At 42.3% G+C, this 22089-nt stretch overlaps 1 protein-coding gene across 4 annotated transcripts in view; it reads left to right on the plus strand.

Annotated features, from left to right (window-relative positions):
• The first annotated feature begins 3929 nt into the window (after positions 1 to 3929).
• Samd12 (sterile alpha motif domain containing 12) overlaps positions 3930 to 22089 on the plus strand; it is a 389695-nt gene continuing 371535 nt past the window's right edge. For all 4 annotated transcript variants that reach the window (XR_012909646.1, XR_012909647.1, XM_075961022.1 and 1 more), the window contains exon 1: positions 3930 to 4048. Coding sequence is in view for 2 of the 4 variants with exons in the window: in XM_075961022.1 (XP_075817137.1) it covers positions 4036 to 4048 (13 nt within the window). In the remaining 2 variants the exon portion in view is untranslated. The remainder of the gene's footprint in view (positions 4049 to 22089) is intronic.

Here is a 22089-nt window from a genome sequence, read left to right on the forward strand (position 1 = left end):
ATAAAGCAGCTCCCATACAGCACCAAAGCCTGGGGCAGTATTTGTTGTAGTGTGTGTCGTTTGCTTTCCTCCTGAAATGAACCCAGAGAGTAAGAACCCTTAGAAAAAAAAGTTGCACGTGGACTCCAGGTGATTTTAATTAACACGCCCCTGTCTCGCCTAAGACACCTAACAAATATTTATTTCATTAACATTAAAAACTGTGGAGCACAATTTAGCCCATAGTTTTCCTGAACATACACCATTATATTTTCACCCCACAGAAATACTTTTCAAAAGCTGCCTTTTTACTACCACATAACACAGGCTGGAAAAGGCATATGGGAGGCCCTACCCACTGCTGCAACTGCTACTTTACTTGTTTTTCCAGGCACATCTTGGGTGAGCTGTGGGCTTGCTTTCTCGGCTACAGTTTAAATCATAGCCTAGGTCTCATTTTTCTTTTCCCTCTTTGCATTTGTGAACATTAAGATCAAGCCCTAGAGCATGCCTTCAGATTTATGGAGACAGTAATCCGTCATCCACACTCGAGGGGACTTTTTGCCTACCTCTGATTGAATTCTTCCAGAATTTTACCTTCTGACCACTGTTGGACATATTTTTCTCATCTTGCATCACAAAAGTTCAGCTCCCTTCCTACCTTTTGCAGCAGCATAACATGTAGGAAAACACACAGGGTGCTGGTGGTGAGGAACGAGGCAGGGACGGATGGAGGCAAAGAGAAAGAGAGGCGAGAGGAGAGGCTGCTGAAGTTTTGATTTGCACTAGTTACCTAAACTTCATGAATATAAGCATGGAGGTGGGATACCATTAGGCAAACACCTGATACTACGGAAACCAGCTTTTTGTGCTGGCTTCATAACTGCATATAGCAAACCAAATTATACAAAAACTTAGGAAAATAGCATAACGTGGTGGATCGGGCTGGCTTAAGGTTCTTGGCTCTCCTGTTCAGCCTCCCAGGTGCTAAGATTACAGATGTGCCCACCACAACCGGCAAGATATTGATCTGCCTTTCCCTGTAGTCTCTTCTTCTGTATTCTCTAGCACACTGGAAAGTTAGTCTTTATGAATGTAAATATAATATAGTACATATATTAATTATATATAGTACATAATATAATATTTTAGTAACAATTTAAAGCATTTCAAGAGAAAACTTGTTCATTCCTGATCTTTATGGTTCACTTTTTACCAGGAATATAATCAGCTACATTCATTCTTCTGGTTATACTAGGTATCCAGTAGATTCAGACTTAGTAGTAACTAACTTCTGTAATTATGATTTTAGACCACACCTCTGTGGACATCCATTTGATGGTTTTCAAACTCATACAAGCATACCATCAAGCCATCCGGGCAAGAGCAGTTTCTTGCTCAAATAGCTAGAAAACTCCATAAGGAGCCTCTTCAATGCCCATCATCCTCTTAAATATAGACCGGTGCTGATGTGTCTCATTGCTGCAAAACATCCTAAGTTCTTAAAACATTTAAATGCCATATTCAGTTTGTCTTTGAAAGATTTGAATAATATCTATCCATCTGAAATATATCTCTGTACTTCTAGAAAACCTAACTAACTTGACTAGAAGTGTGACTATTTTAGATGACTATCTATTAATCTGCAATTTTTAAATTATACATTACATTTTTAAATGATCTGCACAAACGCAATACCTTAATCAAGAGCAGAAATATGCATATAACAGAATTGACCTTAAATTTGTATCAATAGACCAAGATCCATACAATTACAAAGTATTCATCTCTATATTATAACCCCATTTAAATGTAAATAAACATTTATAAACAATATTTGGAAATTTTGGCATAGTTCTCTCCAAAGTGCTTCTTGCTTTTTGTGGGTTGAAGTAATTTTGTGGTTTATGGAGACCTTTTGGGAGGTCTTGGTCCATTAAACCTCATTAGTCTGGAAGGAATCCACAGGTTTTCATCCTCTGTGGAAATAAAAGCAGAACCTCTTTTCCCAAGAAACATATCCTTAGACCCAAATTTTTAAGTCAAGATATTTTTAAAATATATATATTGGTTTAGCTTAGCATAACCATTTTATATCTCAGACTAGTATTTCCTTCATGTTTTACTTATACTAAAAACAGCTAGTAGACACACCAGCTAGAAAAGATATTGAAGACTTGAACTGTTACAAATTTTTGTATTAACAGTAGAATCCTGTGAATTTAAAGATTTATTATCACCCATATCCTTAACGTTTGAAAACAGCTAATGACTTTAGGCTTTTGCCATGGAGTGTTTAAAAGCCCCATGGTGACACTTAAGTACATGTGTTTATACAGACATGTGTGAGGACCACTGGCAATGTCTTTCCTCTGGCTTCCTTTTCCATTCATTCACTCTAAAGGGAAACTTGGTGCTTGGAGCATAAATTCTAGTTGATATTAATAATAAAAACACAGAGCCAAAAACTGAGAGGATCGGAGAAGTAGAGTGGGCAGCCACTAGAGAGTTCTTTTACCTCTATCAATGCTCAGACCAAAGGGTGATCCTGTCCTCACACGGGATCTCCAGGCTGCATCTGTCTCCACCAAACCTCAGACTGCACTGCTCCTCAGACTCATCCTGCCTTACATTCCTCTCTCCACCCAGCCATATTATTCCTGTCTCCTCCTCCCTACGTGCTAGGATTAAAGCCCAGATCCCAAGTGCTGGGATCAAAGGTCTGTGCCCACCACTCCCTGGCCTCTAGTGGCTTAGCTTTGCACTCAGATCAGAACTTCCGAATCACTTCCTCAGTGTTCTTTCACAAAGAAACTTAAAAGAAAACAAAAATAGTGGAGAGTGGACAGATAAGTTTGTGGACTGAATGGCTTCATCACAACAGGCATATATGAGAGCGAGATTTTTAAAGTCTTAACTCACTACGGAGGTTCCCAAGGCCATTTCTGATCCCTACTATGCATAGGTGAGTCTATATTTTCAAATATAGGACAAAACTGCGGAGGAGTTTAATTTTCAACAATATTTGCCACGCCTGAGATTCCGTCAAACACGTGATTACCCTTTATTCTTTATACTTAAAAGTGTCATCAGCCAGTCCCAGAGGAAGGTCACGTTCAGAGGTTGAAAGCAAGAGAACTGTGCACAGTGCTGCGGATAAGGCTTCTTCACAGGATGCCACTGGACTCCCTAACCAGGAAAGTTGGCAGGGCCTCTCACTTTGGACGTCAGCTGTGCCATGATGCTCTGATGTCCTGTAAAGTAATTCTATCAGTCCCTTAAGGACGTTGCCTTTGGGAGGTTTTTAAGCCACCCTCCCCGCATCTGTTTAACCCTGAGAACCACCGAGGGAATCAGAAGTCCGCTGTCTCTCCTGGCGGGATTACGCACAACCGCAAACACTGCAGGATGCATAGAAACAGGTTTCAACTGCACCCTGTGCAGCAGGTCCCTTGGCCCAGGGGAACAGCCACTGACATCCGGAGCCTCCGCTCTCCTCATTGACCCAGAATGCCGAGGGTCCAGCGGCGCAGCAAGAGACTACAGCACCCACCCGGCCACCCACTCACTGTCCTGTCGCCTCCCGCCCAAAGACTGCTAGGTGTCCAAAAGCTTCTTTTTGACAGCTAAAGTCTCAATCACGGGTTCCTCCTCTCAAAGCTAAAAGAAGCCAGAGGCAATGCAGTCTGGAATATGTAGTCCTCTCAAATTCCAGCACTCTCGAGATTCCCTCCAAAGGACACCAGAAGAGAAGGTATTCATTCTGATGCGACACAATTTGTATTTACAATCTCACTGCGGAGGCATAATTGAGCCTCAAAGGACAATTGGGCAGCTTCTCGGGTTGGGACAGAGAGAACGGACTACAATTCCCATGCTGCTTTGCGCGGAGCTGGAGCCGGCTGCTCGCTTTGCGTGACCGCAGCTGGTTGGTCCTGGAGCAGATGAGCGCAGAATATTTAGGCAAAACCGAGAGGAGGGGGGGGGGGGGAGCACGGGGCAGGAGGAGTACCTCGGCCAAGAAAATTATGCATGCGTTAGGCAAGCTCTGAGAGAATGGCTGTGGAAGGTAAGGGACGCTTGGGGCATTTTAAGCTCCCTCTTAACCCGCGCACCCCAATCCACACATTCCTGGATGAAGCTCGGCTCTGGCGGGGTGGAGAGAAAAGGGGGTGGTGGCAGCGGGCTCCTTCCCATTCGTACCACTTGGTACTCACCTGAGCCCTGCAAGGCCAGGAGACGCTTAATTCACTTGCCTTTGAGAGACGTTTAGGTGCGCACGACTTCAGGGCAGGAGGTGGAGGAAAGAGCGCTCCCTAGTCCTAAGCAATGTGCTGGAAATGGGTGGATAGCGGGGAAGTCCAGCGCGAAGGTTCAGCCCTGACTTGCCCCTTTCCCTGTCCCCTCCAGAGAGGGTAGGCTGGGGCTGCTCGCTTTGCCTCCCAAATGTAGGAGAAGATTCTAGCCAGGTGCGTCATCCAGAAGGTTAGACTGCCGTTGGGTCGAGGACCACGTGCCGTTCATACCCAGCAGTGGCTGCAGCTGGTCTGCCCCTAGAATGAGGACGTCTTCACACCTGTTTCTGTGTAGTCCTGCACCAGGGTTCGCAAAAGTGTATGGAAGTGTAGCCCCCCGCTTGGATTGGGGAATTCTCTTCTTTGAAGACTGCCTTCCTCTTTCCTCGTGTAATGCCGAACTTCGAATTTGCCATTTTGGTTGCACAGCCCTGCCTCTTTTGAACTTTCTAGTTAAGAATTGGGCCAGGCAATTTTTGAGGGATCCTGGTTTCCACGTCACTTTCGCTTACTTTACAGCATAGACTTTTTTTGTTTAGGGTAGTTTCTAGGGTGGAAAGGACAAGTGGACAAGAAAGTTTCTGATGTCCAATTAGAGGTATCATTGTACCTCTATAATGAAATAAAATATGAGTGAGGGGTTACATGGGGAGCCGACCTTCACTTCCAGAATTATGGTTCCTTAGTGCACTCGGGACTAGAGGGGACCTGAAGTAGGAAAAGGAAGGCATGGCTGCCAGCTACATCAGGCTCCTTGCCAAAGGGACATGAGGCGGTTCCTTGTAGGCTTCAGACAAGAAAAGCCCACAGGGTTTCTTGCTTCTGCCTTGCCCTCTGCCTCAAGAGACAGAAATATTCTGACTCTTTACTTATTTAATTGAAGTAGCAACAGCACCACACTTAACACCTGTAAACTCAGGAATGGTGGCCTCTGGGCCATTTCAGGATAAGAGATTCTCAGCCTAAAGCCATTATGTCCACCTTTCTCAGCTATACCAACAAAAAATGGTCACCTCCCCAAAACACAATCTCCTGCCCTTCTCTCTGGTGGATAACAGATAGCTGATGGATGGATAGATAGGTATATAGACAGACAGCTAGATAGACAGATCGATATGATAGATGATAAATAAATAGAAGATAAATAGATGAAAGATAGAAAGAGATGATAGATAAGTAGATAGAAGATAGATAAATAGATGAAATATAGATCGATAGACAGACAGACAGACAGATATTCCACAGAAACAGAATGCCAGCATAGTCTGCCAGAAGCTTGAGAACAAAGTCTGTTTATCTTACACCTTGCCACCTTACCCATCAGGTGACTTTGATTATGATCTCTCTTTTGTGTCCCCAAGTGAGGGACACTCCCTCCTACTTGTTGGCAGTCCACAGTGATCTTAAAGATAATTTCCTGTTCACTTTGTGAGAAGGATAGCAAGAGAATCAGTCATATTTTTTGCCCTGTGCAGGATTGCACCAGTAAAATCAGACCTTACAAAAACAAGGACTTTGCAAAGTGCCTGTAGACTTCAAAGAGCTCAGTTTATGTTCTAGTGACTTCCTTGACCGAGATGCCTCTGTAGTACACAGGAGGCCCTGGGCCCAAATCAGAATGAGGACTGAAGTAGATGGGTGAAAGAAGTGTTTGAAACCTTCCCTGGAAAGCATTCGTGCCTGCAAGTTTTTGCTGAGAGTTCTTTCAGCGGGGAGTAGGCCCTTCCTGGATACTCCCTGATGGTCCTTCAAGACTCAGGAAAGAAAACATTTCCTCCAGGAATCTATTCCAGACCTTGTAATCTTCTGCCTTTCTGAGTCATGGGGGCCTCCCGCTCTGATCTTCCCAAGCTCTAGTGTTTAAATCTGCTCTACACTTACTGAACTCTGAGGCATGGAAGGATGGAGAACATACACTCTAATTTCCCAAGCAGTAGTGTAGACCTTAGCCCATAGCAGGCTTTCAGAAGCTGCTGGTGGGTTGCATGGTAAACCTTCATGCAACTTTTTAACTGACTTCGTGAGGCTGTCCAAATGCCATCAAAGGGAAGCTTGGAGGTGTTGATTCCAGGAAGGGTCCCCTTCTTCGGCCTCAGTGTTTGAAGACTAGAGCCACTGTTTTCATCTGCTTCCCACAGTGGCGTTGTCCTCTTAGAAGCCAATGCTACTTGTAGAAGTGTGTGGACCAGCGAGGTGCTAAATGCCCTCTTCGGTATGACCATCACAGACAGGGTTCCCAGGTCAAGATCAGACATTGACCAGTTTACACATGTTCACTGAGAAATAGCGAGTCAGGGAAAGAGGAATTTTGTCAGAGGAACTGGAAAGGAAATTATATAGTAACTTCTGGGCTTTCATGTCTCTCTCTGGAAGAAAAAAAAATGGACTTGCTAGTGTTTAGTTATTGGGAATAGCGCAGTACAAGACAGGTCCTATAGAAGGGTGCCTAGAACACGGGTTAGCTACAAATGTTACTTATACTCACTGCCGTTCCTCTCCTTTAAGAAAAAGCCCTACTGCTTAGCACCTGTTTTACACCCTGACATTTTACTTATTCATGCCAGCCACATTCTCTAATTAGTAACAAATTAGAAGGTTTTTATAATGTGTAACCCTCCTCTTAAGTAAGCTTGAACTTGTAAAAATGTTAATTGCAAACAGGGTCCTTACTCATTTTGCTGAATGTGTGGCTTCCTATTTATCATGGAAAAGGCTGCCCTTTGTTTAATGTTTTGTGGTTACTGTGACACACACACACACACACACAGACACACACGTACGTACGTATGTATATATCACATTGAATTTAAGAATGTTCTATTTGTATTTTAGTCTGATTGTACCTTTTTCTTTGTTTTGCATTTATGGGAGCCTGGGGTTTTATATAACTGCCTTGAGTGTTAATGACTTATGCTTAGGTCTTGTGTTTAGCCCAGTGTGTACCCTCTGTGAATGAATGGATGGATGAATGGTTGATTGAAAGGTGTTGGACAGTTACTGGATGAACTATGAATTGTTTTATTTTTGTACTGCCCCCATACATGCATGCTTTCCAACCATGGGATAGGATACCGTATTACAGTCTGCATTCTGTTGAGATTGTATTGTCGTGTTGGGTATTTTTCAATGGAGGAGGACCTCTAGTCACCCATTCTCCATGCATAGAACATATCGGCAGTTCTACTTATTGATGTGACCCTGCCCATCAGAAATGAGTTGTAATAGTATACATGGAGAGGAGGAAGTGGAGATCCATTAGAGGTGGTGTTGTATTTGTCCCTGTGGTCTATGAGCATTGCCTGGCACTTAGCAGATGACAATTGTTTCCTGAATGAACACATGATTCCAGAGCTAGAGGAGAAGGGTGTTTCTCCTTGGCTTTGGATCCTTCTCTACTCCTTTATCCTTAATATTTTTTGACAAAGCAGGATGAGTGAGCATTCTTCTCTTCGTGTTTCTACGACAGGCAGTTCAAACAGAAGAGCTAGCACCACTTAAATGGCAAGAAAATGACTTCCAATTTTCAGCCCTAGAAGCTCTCCTCCCATCAAGAGAAGTATTTCAAATGGAAAGCTGTGTGTTCTAAGTGACATTTATGATCTGAATTTTTGCTCTTAACTGATCATACGTTTATCAAATGACATCTTACCAGTCATTCAGATTCTGTAGATTTTCTGTAGTAAGAAAGAAGCCCTGCTTATCACTAGATTCTTGGGAGACTAGGTAAACTGGAATAGAGGAAAGGAACCGATACTTCTAACAAAGAGAAGCAGTCATGGGGTAGTGGGTTTTGAGAACAGGTAAATGCTGACCCTACCTACCACCTTGATTTGAGAACTGAACCCCTAGACAGGGATAACTGTATGAGAGAACAATGCCACCTTTATCGCAAGCCAGTATGGGTCACCTTTTGGACTCTGGATCAGATGGTATGTGGCCATATTCACACTGCTCCGATGGTGAACTTACCCTTGTAGACACCTCCTGTCTCTCTCACCGACAGCCTGTGAGCAGGAAGAACCGATACCCATAACTTCCTGGTATACCCCAAAGAAAAGAAGAGAGGGGCTGAGTGACCCATGCCTTGTGACTTTCACAGTCTTATACATAAGCCTACTGTCCTCTCCCCCACCTCCCCAGGAGGGACTGTGATCAGATCAAGAGAGAAGCCAGAACCATTCTAATGTAACCTCACTATACTGTGCGATGGGGAGGTGGCTTCTCTGTCCTTGTATGCCCTGCAGTGTTATCCCACCTGGACTTTTACAACTGTTTTTCATGCTGTCTTTCGTCTAACCCCTATGAACTCTCTGTATGGATGAATGAATGGACGAGAGTGAATGGCTGGGTGGGATTATGAGTTGTTTGAATTCCACACCAACCACTATGCTGAAGGATTCTGTTCACCTGTAGAAGCAGTGAGAAAGTGAACATGCTTCCCAATGTGTATCTCAATTCAAACTTTGCCAGTTTCTCCTCCTTCTCCTCCTCTTCATCCTTTCTTCTTCTTCTTCTTCTTCCTTCTTCTTCTTCTTCTTCTTCTTCTTCTTCTTCTTCTTCTTCTTCTTCTTCTTCTTCTTCTTCTTCTTCTTCTTCTTCTTCTTCTTCTTCTTCATTTAATTTAATTTTGTTTTCTAGTCCATCAGATCTGAATCACCTGCCTCATCAGCTCCTGTTGGTCACTGTTTTTGGAACTAAGAATGATGGCTAGTTTGGCTAGTTTACTCACTGCTGAAAATTCCTAAGGAGTGACTATGTGAACAAGAAACAAGGCCTCAAACTTTCCTGATTGGAAACTTGCTGTGGAGGTGGTTCCTGCCACTCCTGTTGCTCTTGCGGCTTTCTTATTCAGACAGGGCTTGGTCTAATCCCACAGTTGCCTAACACGGCCCAGCCCTTACTAAATCCTTTCATCTTACCCTTTCTTCTTCATTGACCTTGCTCTTCTGAACAAGGGCGGAATAAAAAAGGGAAGTGGTGAAACCTTTACAGGGGAACTGGGTGAAGGGCTGAGTCACAGTGGCTGCTGTGGTGGCATGTCACATCACAGAGAGTTGTCATTGGGAGTCTGAAGCCTGTGCTTGACCTCCAAAGATGCTATGCCTTTGATTTATTAGGGGAAGCCCAGTTACTGTTGCCAGCATTCATTTGTGGCCTCTGACAGGTTTTATGTTTCTGGCTATGAGCATGAGAGTTCTCTGCACAAGAAAACTTTGCCAGATATGGTGGCAGAAGGAATCAAGAAGGGCCCTGAGCCTTTCTGTTCCCCTGCCTACTCCCCTACCTACAGTTTGGTGAAAGAGAAGCCAAATACACTCGGTGCCGTAAGTGCTAAATAAAGCGACAAGCCACAATAACGTGGGAGGTCTGAGAACAAATGGGGCATTTAGGGACAGGCTAGTGGAGGAGTAGCAGCGTTGAGTGAGCCTTTCATTAGGATGTATGGGTGGGGTAGTGGATAAAGGCCATGGGACATGTATGTATAATCTGTTCCTCCTAATGGGGTTCCTCCATCATCCTAGTAGTGTGGTTGTTTTGCTCTGTAGACTAGAAAGTGGAAGAAGAAGCTCCTAAGTCAACTCTAGCATACTCTTATTATTCCTAAGGGTGCTGACATGTGCTCTGCTGAGCGGCAGCACTCTTAGACCATTTGGCTCTTGCCTGTGGCTCTTCAGAAACCATGGGAGCAAGGGCGAGAAACCATGCTCCTGTCAATCATTCTGGATCCTGGCTGATTTTCTGAAGTGGAATGGAGCAGTGCCCCCCCCCCCCCAGCAGGCTCCTAAGAGAAAAGGTGGCTATATTTAGTCTGGTTTTGCTAAAGTGTGGGTGCAAGAAGCTGCTTGTACAGCTCGCCTCCTCGAGTATGGAGAAGGGCGGCACAGCTGCCTCACCGCCTCCCACAGCCCACTTCCCATATCTCCGAGGCCCACAGGAGCAGGTTGGCAAGTCGAATTTCTTTGCTCCCTGCTGCTTCTCGGTTTCCCTGCTGCTGGGGATGGTGCGTGTGCTGTTCTCTTAAGCACATCCCAAGTCTCAAGTGATTTGACAGATCTCTGAACTGCTTATGGTTGCGGTCCTCAATTATCCTTGAAACCTGGGACAGAATGGTGCTCAGGCCGGCCAGCTTTTGGGCTCTTCTCCACCTCCCCATCTTGTGGTTGTCATGGTGGAGCCTAGAGCAGCAGTGATGGTAGCTTTAAAGGTGCAACTTGTGTAGATAGGGAGACTGAACAGTTATGCAGAGGTGCAGAGGACCTTCAGGATGTGTACGGGCAATGCACTTAGCTTTATCTGAGGTTCTGTAGTCCATTAGTCCAATGGAGTACCAATAGAAATGACCTCATAGGCACAATAGGAGTGTTGCCTCAATATCAAGGGCATGCTTAAGAGGCAGGCTGGCAGGTGCTCAGTGGATGTTCATTAAATGTCAAGCCATATGCTGAAGGCCAGGCTGTCTATCTCCACTTAGTTTCCTGCCACACTCAGGAGTGTATCTAAACCATGTGACATAGTATCTGATAGAAGATTGGTTATCTAAGTAGGATGTTACCAACACAATGTAACTAATACATTAGAAAAGGTCTTCAGCTGAAAACATATTTTGATATGTTCGTAATTAGATGATGTTCATTTATAGGGAAAGAGAGATATAAATGTATGGGCTTAACTTTTCCTGGAAGAATTAAAAATATTTATTTACCTCAGAAAGGGCACCAAACAAAAGATTCTACCCCTAAGTATGTTTGTTGAACTAGTACACTTACTTGGGGTTTCTTACAGAAGCTTGGGTAAGGATTCATCTAAAGGAGCATGAGCAACTTAAAGGCAACTACACTACCTAAGAAAAGCCAGAGGGGACAGGCCTAATGAGTGGCCTCACAATCTCTCCTGAGCCCTGTGACTCTTTCCTTCATTGGACAAGAAAATTATAGTGGACCTATTCTTTTTTATTTTTATGTTTTAAAAAAGAAAATAAACTATCTTTTATCCTTATACATACCAATCCAAGTTCCCACTCCCTCTCCTCCTTCCATTCCCTCAACTTACTCCCCATCCCACTCCCCATCCACTCCACAGAGAGGGTAAGGCACATTGCTTTGGGGAAGGTCCAAGGGCCCTCCCTACTATATCTAGGCTAAGCAAAATATCAATCCAAAAAGAATAGGTGTTAGATGAGGCCGCATGTTGGTTCCCAACTGCTCATTCCCAAAATAATTACACAGAAACTATGTTATTTAAATCACTGCTTGGCCCATTAGCTCTAGCTTCTTATTGGCTAACTCTTACATTTTAATTTAACCCATTTCTAGTAATCTGCGTATCGCCATGTGGCTGTGTCTTACTGGGTAAAGTTTTTTGTCTGGCTCCGGCAGGGCTACATGGCTTCTCTCTGACTCTGCCTCCTTTTTTTTTGGCATTCAGTTTAGTTTTTCCCTGCCTACCTCTATTCCCCGCGCAGGTCCAAAGACAGTTTCTTTGTTACCCAGTGGTATTCGCAGCATACAGAGGGGAATTCCACATCAGAATAGGTTCCCAAAAAGCAGTAGTGATAAATCCTGGTGCCACTGCCAGTGGACCCGCAGTCTGCCCCAGTCACGCAACTGTCAACCACATTCAGAGCGTCTAGTTTGTTCCTATGCTTGTTCCTTCCCAGACCAGCTGGAGTTGGTGAGCTCCCATTAGCTCAGGTAAACTGTTTCAGTGGGTGTACCCATCATGGTCTTGACCTCTTTGCTCATGTTCTCGCTCCTCTAGTGAGCCTAATCTTGTGACAATCATGTCAGTAATCTGAAGCTGCTATGAGAGTCAGTGTGCAAGCAGGCATACCTGGCTAAGGAGAGCATCCCACAACAAGAAGCCATTGTTCCAGGGAGATGTTCCACAGTGAGCCATTTCTAACCTGAATATTTGTTCTCCCAAACTTACGTAAAAACAGCAGTTTTATAGGTCTCCTCCCCTGCCCATTCGTCACCCAAAATAAGGCAAAATAAGAGAAATTCCTATCTTTCGAAACAGGAAAGATGTTAATGGGCTCTATAGAAAGCACTGTGGTAAACTGGTCAAATGCCTGTGGCCCGACCCTTCTGTAGCAGAAAATTGGCAACGATGGTAAATGCCCAAGAGAAATGTGAGAACTTTCTAAAGGCTTAAGCAACTTCTTCTCAGCTAGGCTATGGAAAGTCAAGTGAAAATGAAAGATATTGTCCTGCTGGCATAAATCTTGATGGAGAAGATATATGACAAATAAAAACAGATTCTTTTTCTGTTCTAAGAAAAAATACATATCTATAATTATAGCTCAGATGTGTCTGAAGAGGATATAGAGTAAATTTACCTTCTCTTTCCAGATCAAGCATCATTCCGGTTGTCTCAATAGTATTTTCAATTATGCTCTAGTCTCCATTTGAAGTATGTTCATATTCTCCTATTCTCTCTCAATATACATATAGATAGATATTTCTTACTTATTTCTTGTTCTGTCTTTTATGATCCTAGAGTAATATTTTAAAAGCTTTTTTAAAACTTGGCTTTCTTAGGTGTGATTTTTATACAGTAAAATTTTATAGTTCTCGGATTTTCGGAAAGCACACATACACCAGTAAATAACAGTACAGTGAAGATCTAGGACAATTCTAACACCTTGAGAAATTTGTTCATGCCTTTTACCCATAGCTCCCGACAACACTGGCCTGGAGTCCGTCCCTGTGATTTTCCTCACCTAGATGTCACATAATGGTACCATACATCTCGTTGCTATTCGAGACTGCTGCCTGAGCAATAGTCTGTGGAGTGCAAATACTGACATTTATCGAGGACATGTGGATTGTTTCTAGTAAGTGGTGGTTATTAGTGAACCGCTGCAAACAGCCACCTACAGTTTCTGTGGCTTTCTCATTTCTCTTGTGTGAATAAGAGTGGGGTTTTTAAGTTACATCCACTGTGGTCTTAAAGCAAGTGTTTCAGGAGCAGGGAAGATGGCTCAGGTGGTAATTTGCTTGCTGCACAGGTGTAAGGACTTAAGTCCAGATCCCTACTCATGCAAAAACCTGTGTGTAGTGGCCCATATCTGAGACCTCAGCACTGGAGAGGTTTGGTTCTGCGGGTCCTGGAGTTCATTAGCCAACCAGTCTTGCTGAAATGACAATCCAGGCTCAGTGAAACACCATATAGGGACAAGAGAAAACCGGAGAACAATAGAGGAAGACACCAGTGTCAACTTCAGGCCTACACACACACACACACACACACACACACACACACACACACACACACACGAGGTGAGCATGCTCACAAATATGCACACAGGCACACATACACATGCATAATCCCCTCTCCACAATTTATTAAAAATAAATGTGGTTAGCCTGCTACAGAACTGTCAAACTGTTTCCTAAGGCAGCTTTGCTTCACACACGTGCTCTTATATTTGGGTTTTTGTTCTCTGTATTTATCACCTCCTGATAATGGAGGCTCCATACACATAAGAGACTTAGATGAATATGGGTGTGCTGTTTGGGTAAGATTAGGAGGGGACAGCTGTTTGGCTATGACAAGTACACACCACAGACTGCAGGGAGGATATAGCCTAAAAATGTCACTAACTTTAGCATCTAAAGGAGAAAGGGTCTAAATTTGCTTTCTGAAAGGTTATAGAAGAAGTTGTCATTAAGGTCCGGACACTAGTTTTGCTGCTGTTGTGTTTGTGAGAGCGATCATAAGAGAAGAGAATGTCAAGATGGGCTTGGTTTGGGGAAATATGGCAGATACAGAGACAAGAAAGAGAATTTGAGAGGTTTTAAAATCTAAATACAGGGACTGGGGACACAGTTCAGTGGTTAAAAGTATGTGCTATTCTTGCAGATAACTGGAGTTTGGTTCCCAGCACCCATAATAGTTCACAGCTATCTGTAACTCCAACTCTAAGGGATCTGGTGCTCTCTTCTGGCCTCCTCAGACATTGCTGTCACATGCATGCACAAAACCCTACACATGCACACACATACACACTCACGTGCACACACATGCTTAAAAATAAAGTAAAAATAAAATCTTTGAAAAAAAAACAGGTTTATCAAAAAGGGAAGAAAATAACTCGCTGTCTCTGAAAGGTTTGGTCTTTCCCGCCAAGATGGGTTAGTTCTATCTGTAGAATAGTTGGACTCCATCTTGTGATCCAAGGAAAGGTTAGGTGTGCATAATTGTGATCCTGGTTCACAACACTTTTGCTTTGTATTCTTTTCATACGAAGCATCATATCTGGGCTTTTGTTGCCATGGTTTGCCCATTCAGCCATACAATTTCACCTGTATGTCTAGCCTTTAATTGGTGAAAATGTCTACTTTTCTTGGACAATAGATACTTATTGTGTGTTTTTTATAAGTTGTGCCTTTTGAGTAGCAGCAAATGGTATAAAAGCATCTAGGGCCATCAGATCTTTCTGTCCTGGATATTAGTTGAATCAGGGATTTAAAATTCATGCTCTAGCCAGTGTGGTGGTGCATGCCTTTAATCCCAGCACTTGGGAGGAAGACACTCAGTGAATTTGAGGCCAGCCTAGTCTACATAGTAAGTTCCAGGACAGCCAGAGCTACACAGTGAGACGTGAGACTTGGTCTGAAAACAACCAAGAAGACTTATGTTTTAAATATATCAGAACCAAAACCACGGAACCTGGGCAAAGGAGGCCATGAGAGCAAACTGCACCTTTTTTTTCTTTGTATCAGCAAGCTATTTATGTTTGCACAGATGTATCCCACACCACATTGTGTGTCCCTAGAAGTCATTGTATGTTTTTATTTTGTTGTTTAACTACTGTGGAAGGTTGACCATACTATGCAAAGACAAAAAGTAGGGGAGAAGCTGTAGTGAAATGTGGTGGTTTGAATGAGAAATGACCCTCATAGCCTCAAACATTTGACTATTTTGTCCCCAGTTGGTAGTGCTTCTTGGTGAGGTTTAGGTGGTCTGGCCTTGCTGGAGGAATTATGTCATTGGCTGCATGGAATCATATGGCCAGCCTGGTCTCGCTTCCTTGAGAGACATGTGTCATAGGTTTTTCAGGTTAGAGTCTGTGCCTCTGGGGTTATGTATGCTTTTCAATTCCTAAGAAACTGAGGTGAGGCACTCCCTCAGGCAGTGACACATGCAGTCCACCTGTGTTTCTCTGTATTCTTTAGAAGTCGATGAAGCATTTGAAATTTGACAGGACAATTAGACTTAGACATTAACCTTGTACATCTTGTATAGCTTGCAAACGTCATTGTAGCCTGGGAGCTAGCATTATATTCTGTTTCTGATGAGGATATAAGAAGTCTGCTTGCTTGGAATAAACTTTTCTCAGCCCCAGTCTTGCTGAGACCCCACCATCCCATGCATGCCTGGTTAAGATTCATTTCTCACTGGTCATATCAGGAGACTCTGGTTTAGGTAATAAATGCTGATATTTACAACTAGGGACTTGCTTTGAGGTTTTAAAAGATATCACCACTTGCAGTTTGCTCTCTGTTTCCTGTCGTTGCTGTCATGCCTGCCACTTCCCCACTTTGATGAACCCATACCCTCTAGAACTGTAAACCCAAAGAAAATGCTCTTTCTTCTATGAGCTGCCTTCCTTGGTCATTTTATCACAGCAGCATAATAATACATGGGGTAATAATAGAACAATAGAAAGAGGGAAAAGGTATGGGCAGCTGTTAGTAATGTTTTCTAGGGGGAAAGAGCCAGGGTTTGGGATTATTTCATTGTAAGGAACAGCAGATATGTAATTAATTGTAACTCTTCTGTGACTCTCTACTGACAATACAATGGAGTCCAAGTTTCCCAGTTTCAGGACCCTCCCAAACAACTGTGCTCTCTTTCCAGGACCACACCCCGCTGCTAAGAAATCCTTGTATTTGTCTTCATGGGATCACAAACAGACCTTGAGTTTCTTATGGCTGTTCTTATTCCTTCCCTGTCAAGTGCCTTACTCATATGTTCACACACTGTCTGTCTCACATCCTTCCCTGCACACATTTACGGCAGGAGACTATGTGGGCAAGAGCAGCAGATGCAGATATGGGAAGTCTGTAAGTGCAGCATTCCAGAGGGGAAGGGAGGAACATTTTCAGGAAGGGGGGGATCACCTGACAGAATCCTCTACCATGTCCAGTGTTAGCGTTTCAGGATGTGCAAAGTTAACCAATGAGTGAGTTCTGGGATCTGCCTACTGGCTTTAGCAAGGAGCAGAAGGTTTGAAATCAAATGGAGAAGCAGGACTACATCCTAATCGTTCAAGAAGTTGGTGGGCATCAAGTGAAGAAACTATTCTTTTCTGTGTGTATGTTTGTTCATACATGTGTGCATGTACGTGTGGAAACCAGAGACCAACTTCAGATGTTCTTCAGGAGACATAGCAGGTATTTGGGACAAGTTCTCTGATTGGCCTGCAGTTTTCACATTGGTTTAGGCTAGCTGGCCAGCAAGCCCAAAAGATCTGCCTGTCTGTCTCCCTGATGCTAGATTTACAATCACACCATCTTGCCTGGCTATGTTTTTTTTTTTTTAACACTTGTATTCTAGAGATCAAACTGAGGTCCTTATGTTTACATGGCCAGCACTTGACTTACTGGGAATCTCCTTAGCACAAGGAAACTATTTTTGAGGTACTTGGATGGGAATGGGAAGAAGAAACCGTGTGTATGTGGAAAGAAGGGGTAATGAGCAATGGTGAGCAAGATCAGTGTCACAGGGATCATAAGCATGGCCAGAAGTTGGCAGGAAGAAAACAACAGACGGTGCCTGGACCAGAAACAAGTTGACATGGAAGGTTTTGTTTTGGCAGGAAATATTTGGAAGCACTGTTTCTTAAGAGTGCATGAACTAACTTAAGGAAGAGGTAATATTTGAAGATATAGAGGGATAGAGAAGGTTAAGATAAAGTGCTCTTAATTTCTGGAAAGGCTGGGTGGTAGGTGGGGACAGAAAAGGAATTCTGTAATTGAAAAAATAAATTCGTCGCTATTAAAAAGTTAATCTCTGAGTGAAGGAGGCACTGTTCTCAATGTCATATAAGAACTTGTTCATCTTAATATTGATCCTACCAGGTAGGAGCTGCTGTCATTCTCAAGTACAAAAGGAAAAGACTATCTAAGGTTAGGCTGTTTGCCCATGGTCACAGTAGAACTGCTGTTGGATCTAAGAAAATGATCATTTTCTACATAAGAATACTTTGGGGGAATGCTAGATTAAGATATAACTATCTATATAATTTTTTTATTTATTTCATTTTATGTCTAAGGGTGTTTTGTCTACATATATGTCTGTGTACCACATGTGTGTCTGGTGCAGGAGGATGCCAGAAGAGGTCACAAGATCCCTTGGAACTGGGGTTTTACACGGTTTTAAGCTTCCATGTGGGTGCTGAGAATCAAACCCGGTACCTCTCGAAGATCAGCCAGTTAAGGGAACTCTCTTAACTCTTTAGCCCCTACATAATCTTCCTCTAAAGTGAGAGTTTCTGACAATTATTTGTTACTTTATTCTGCAATAACTGAGAACATGAACGGAACAAGAAGGCTTCTTATTCCCGGGTACAAGAGGAGAGGGGACTTACCATTTTCTTCCATGTATGTGCTGGGTCAGCCTCCACTGTTGTAGCTTAGGAGCCGCTGTGTTGGCATCTGGATGTACTCCAAGGGGTGCCCTGATCCTGCTGCCTGAATAAAAGAAACGAGGGGAAATAGGGATGGATAGAAGGCAAGGTGAAAAGGGGGTTAAGAATAAACCTGATCAACTTGACAGTTTCACGAAAATAGAAAGTCGGTTTTTGTTTCCTTCTCCCTCCAGGGCACCTTCCTGCTCTCATCTCCGTTATGATTTGGTTTCCAGAGTTCTGAGGCCACCTCTCTGCGTGTTAGGGATGAGAATTTCCTACTACCTTTAAACAGCTCTTTGGAACTCCTGCCTCCCTGTGACTGTAGTTTGCCTGACCAGTTTCTAAATTGGATCTCAATAGACGGTTGCTTTGGCATCCGTGTGTTTACTGGGGCTCACCCCCAAGCCGGTCGCTGGTAAAATCACACAGCCTGGCTTCACAGGGCACAGAGCTTTCTAAGGTATGGTTGATTTCTTGTTTGAGCTACAGCCAATCAGCTGGCTGCTGGAGCTGAACTCAGGCTTTCTTTGCTTAAAGGGTGAGGAGTCTCTGGTTCAAGGTCACATCAGTTGGTGGTAGAGCTGAGAATTTGAACTCAGTGACTTGATTCTTCTATTGTGGCTTCTGTGGAGGGGAACCTACTTTGGAGGAGTTTGTAAGAGGGATATTGATAGTTGTCTATAGAATTTGTATTAATATTTCAAAGGGATCCAGAGTTTGTTTTCAATTAAGGACACAGCAACCAGAGTTCGTGTGGTGGTGTACAGGAGCCTAGTTAATGGCTCACTATGATGACAGGTTCAACTCTTTCTTCCCAACTTCCTAAATTTTATTTTTTGTTAATTGATCCCCAAAGCTTCTGAATAGCTAAACTAAATTAAGGTTAAACTTAAAACTTTTTCCCCATGAATATTAAAATCTTCATAGTACTCATATGAGAACAAATTCTCATAAAAAGATAAATAAGAAACAGTAATAACTAGGATTTTAACAGCTCAGCTTTTAGGCACTTGCGGCATTAGCAGTCAGGATACTTTTTAGCCAGTAAATCCTTGTTGATGGCCAGTAGCAGTTCTGAATAGTCTTATGAAACGGGTATTAATATTATTTATATTTCCCCCATGAAAAAAAATAAGGACCAGAGAGATTAAAACATTTCCCCAAGATCACCAAAGGTAGAAAATGATGGTTTGAGAAGTCTAACTATTTTGGATAACTTCAGTGTCTGCTTCATTGTTACTCAACATGTCTGCTACCTAAACATACACAATATCTCATCCAAGAAGAGTTAGCGTCTCTTGGGATTTGAATAAACAAATAGCTATACCTAGAATAACACACACTAGTCTAGTACATTGCAATAGTTGTTGATAAAAATAATCAAAATATTAATTAACAATTATTTGCATGTTTTTGAGTGTAAGAAGAGACTGATTAACCTTGGGCCCCTTGACCGTAGCACTTAATTAGGTCAATGATGGGGAGGCATTGAAGACAGCAAGCAACACTGTCCAAATTTTGGAAGGTATCATCACTTTCTATTTGCTCTTGGGTGTGGGATGTTTGTGGTCATTGTTAAAGGCATTGAAAGAGACACTGCTTAGTCGGAAGTGTGTTTTCATTGGAAGGTAAGGCAGGTCTCAGTGATGTAAGGAGAGCATTCAAGTTAATTGCAGAAATGTATTCTAACATGCTTTCCCATTCTCACTACTCACCGCATCACATTTGCCTATTCACAATCACCGTCCTTATTGATTACTGCTCGGATGCCTCCACCTAATTTTCAGTGGATTCTGTTTACAGTCTTTGATTAAGTAACCATTTAAGAAGCACTGCATTTGTTAGTTAGATGCAAAGTGACCTCTAGGTTTAATACTTCTAAAGCAGTATTTTTTAAGTGAGAAACATAATTCATTATTTTACATGGAGACATAGACAGATATTCTCTATATGCCAGGAACTGTGATTTGGACTTTCATGAAGTCTCAGGGTTAGATTTCCTGCTCTAGGATAGTGGATCACACCGTTGTTTTTACCTTGGTTTTGGTGGAGTACATTCCCGAGCCTCTTGTAAAGCATTCCGAAGAAGGAAGCTGCCTGGGAGGTGAGCTGCAGAGATGTGGCTCATCATTTTATCCCCCTTTGTGCTTAACTGATAACTCTATTGGTTTTTTTAGGTTGGACATTTTCTTCCTTTACAGTTTTGAAGGGTTTAATATCTTATTTCCATTCTTGAAAACAAGAGAAATCTGAATGCATTTTGGTTCTTGATCATGTATTTGTGTGAAATATATTTTTTTCTTCCTGAAATTATTAAATGTTCACTACAAGCATAATGTTCAGGAATTTTGTAAGACTGCACATTGGTACAAGTCTGTTTTCATCTATTGTGTGGTGTATTTTGATCTTTGAATTTGGAAACATACCATTCATTTCTGAACTTTTATAAATTATTTATTTGGTTGTCTTTTGTCTTTTTTTTTTGATCAATTTTTTTCTTTTTTTATGACAGGGTTTCTCTGTGTAGCCTTGGCTGTCCTCGAACTTGCTCTGTAGACCAGGCTGGCCTTAAACTCACAGAGCTCTTTTTGCTTCTGCCTCCCGAGTGCTGAGATTAAAGTCATGTACTCTCGCTGCCTGACTTTTGTCCATTCGTTATCTCCTCTTTTTGATATAATAAATTGTTGTACTGGCTCCTATTTTTAAAATCCTGTTTGCTATTTTTCGTCTGCTTTTGGCTTTGCTTCCTCTTATTTTATTTTTATTCTAGCTTCTGTAGCATTTCACATTTCTTCTGTTACTTTTTAAAATTTCCAGGCTATTCTAGTTTTTGAAAAATCTTGAGCATCCTATATTGTGGATATAATAGGTCTTCCAATATTTCATTTACATTGCTGAGAATAATTTTATATTTTAGCTGAGCTTTACATCTCTTCTCACATTTATTTCTGCAAGAGCCTCTCACCATTTGTTCATTTTAAATGTTGCCTTATAATACTTGAGTATTTAGGTTGGAAGAGACTACTTTAAGAAGTGAAGGAAGGGAATCTTTCTCTGGGTGAGAGTGGTTTTCATTGATTTTCCTGAGCCGGCCAGTTAAAGTCAGGGCATGGGAAGAGGTCCTGCTTTGCTGACAACATGTGGGTCTTCCCTTGTGAACTTTCCTGATAGCATGTGGGTCTTCCCTTGTGAGCTTTCCTGACAGCATGTGGGTCTTCCCTTGTGAACTGGTTACCTGGAGAAGGTCCAGAATTTGAATTCTAATACCTGGGTCCAGAGTCCATGACTTTTATTGAATTCCTTTTATTCACTTTCAGGTATTTTTATATCAAAATGTGTTTTGTTGTGTATTTTGATAAAAATTCAGTGATGTAATTGCATATATTATAGTTTTCATCACTGAAGAGGAGTTTTTCTACAAAGTTTGTAATATTATTTTTTTCACTGATGTGTTTGAATTACCAGAAGAACATCTGGTTCCTGGTACATGCTCTGAAAAATAATTGTTGATTTAATTGAGATTGTGTTAGCAGTGTCAGGCTTTCTGAACAATAATAGTGGGATACAGGATAAAGCCCAAGTTTCATAACCACCTTTCTTGTGCATTTGACAAAAACGAGCATGCCAATAATGCAATCAGTTTTAAAAATGTTCCTGTTTATGAAACTTCTTGGGGCAAACACATTTATCTTATATTTGAGGTTGGGAAATGTATTTTAGAGAAACCAATCATAGTTGACCTGTAAAAGGAATGTGCTGGAGAGGTTGTGGGGAAAAGGGAACACTTCTGCATTGCTCATGGGAATGCAAGCTGGTACAGCCCCTTTGGATGTCAGTGTGGTGATTTCTCAGAAAATTAGGAAACAGCCTTCCTCAAGACCCAGTAATAGCACTTTTGGGTATATATCCAAAGGATACTCAATTGTGCCACAAGGACATGTGTTCATCTGTGTTCATAGCAGCATTGTTTGTCACAGCCAGAACCTAGAAACAACCTAAATGCCTCTTGACCGAAGAATGGATAAGAAAAATGTGGTACATTTACACAATGGAGTACTACACAGCAGGAAAAAATGATGACATCTTGCATTTTGCAGGAAAATGGATGGAGCTAGAAAATATCATTTTGGGTAAGGCAACCCAGACCCAGAAAGACAAATATCACATATACTCACT

This window comes from Microtus pennsylvanicus, chromosome 2 (genome assembly GCF_037038515.1).
Source record: "Microtus pennsylvanicus isolate mMicPen1 chromosome 2, mMicPen1.hap1, whole genome shotgun sequence".
NCBI lineage: Eukaryota > Metazoa > Chordata > Mammalia > Rodentia > Cricetidae > Microtus > Microtus pennsylvanicus.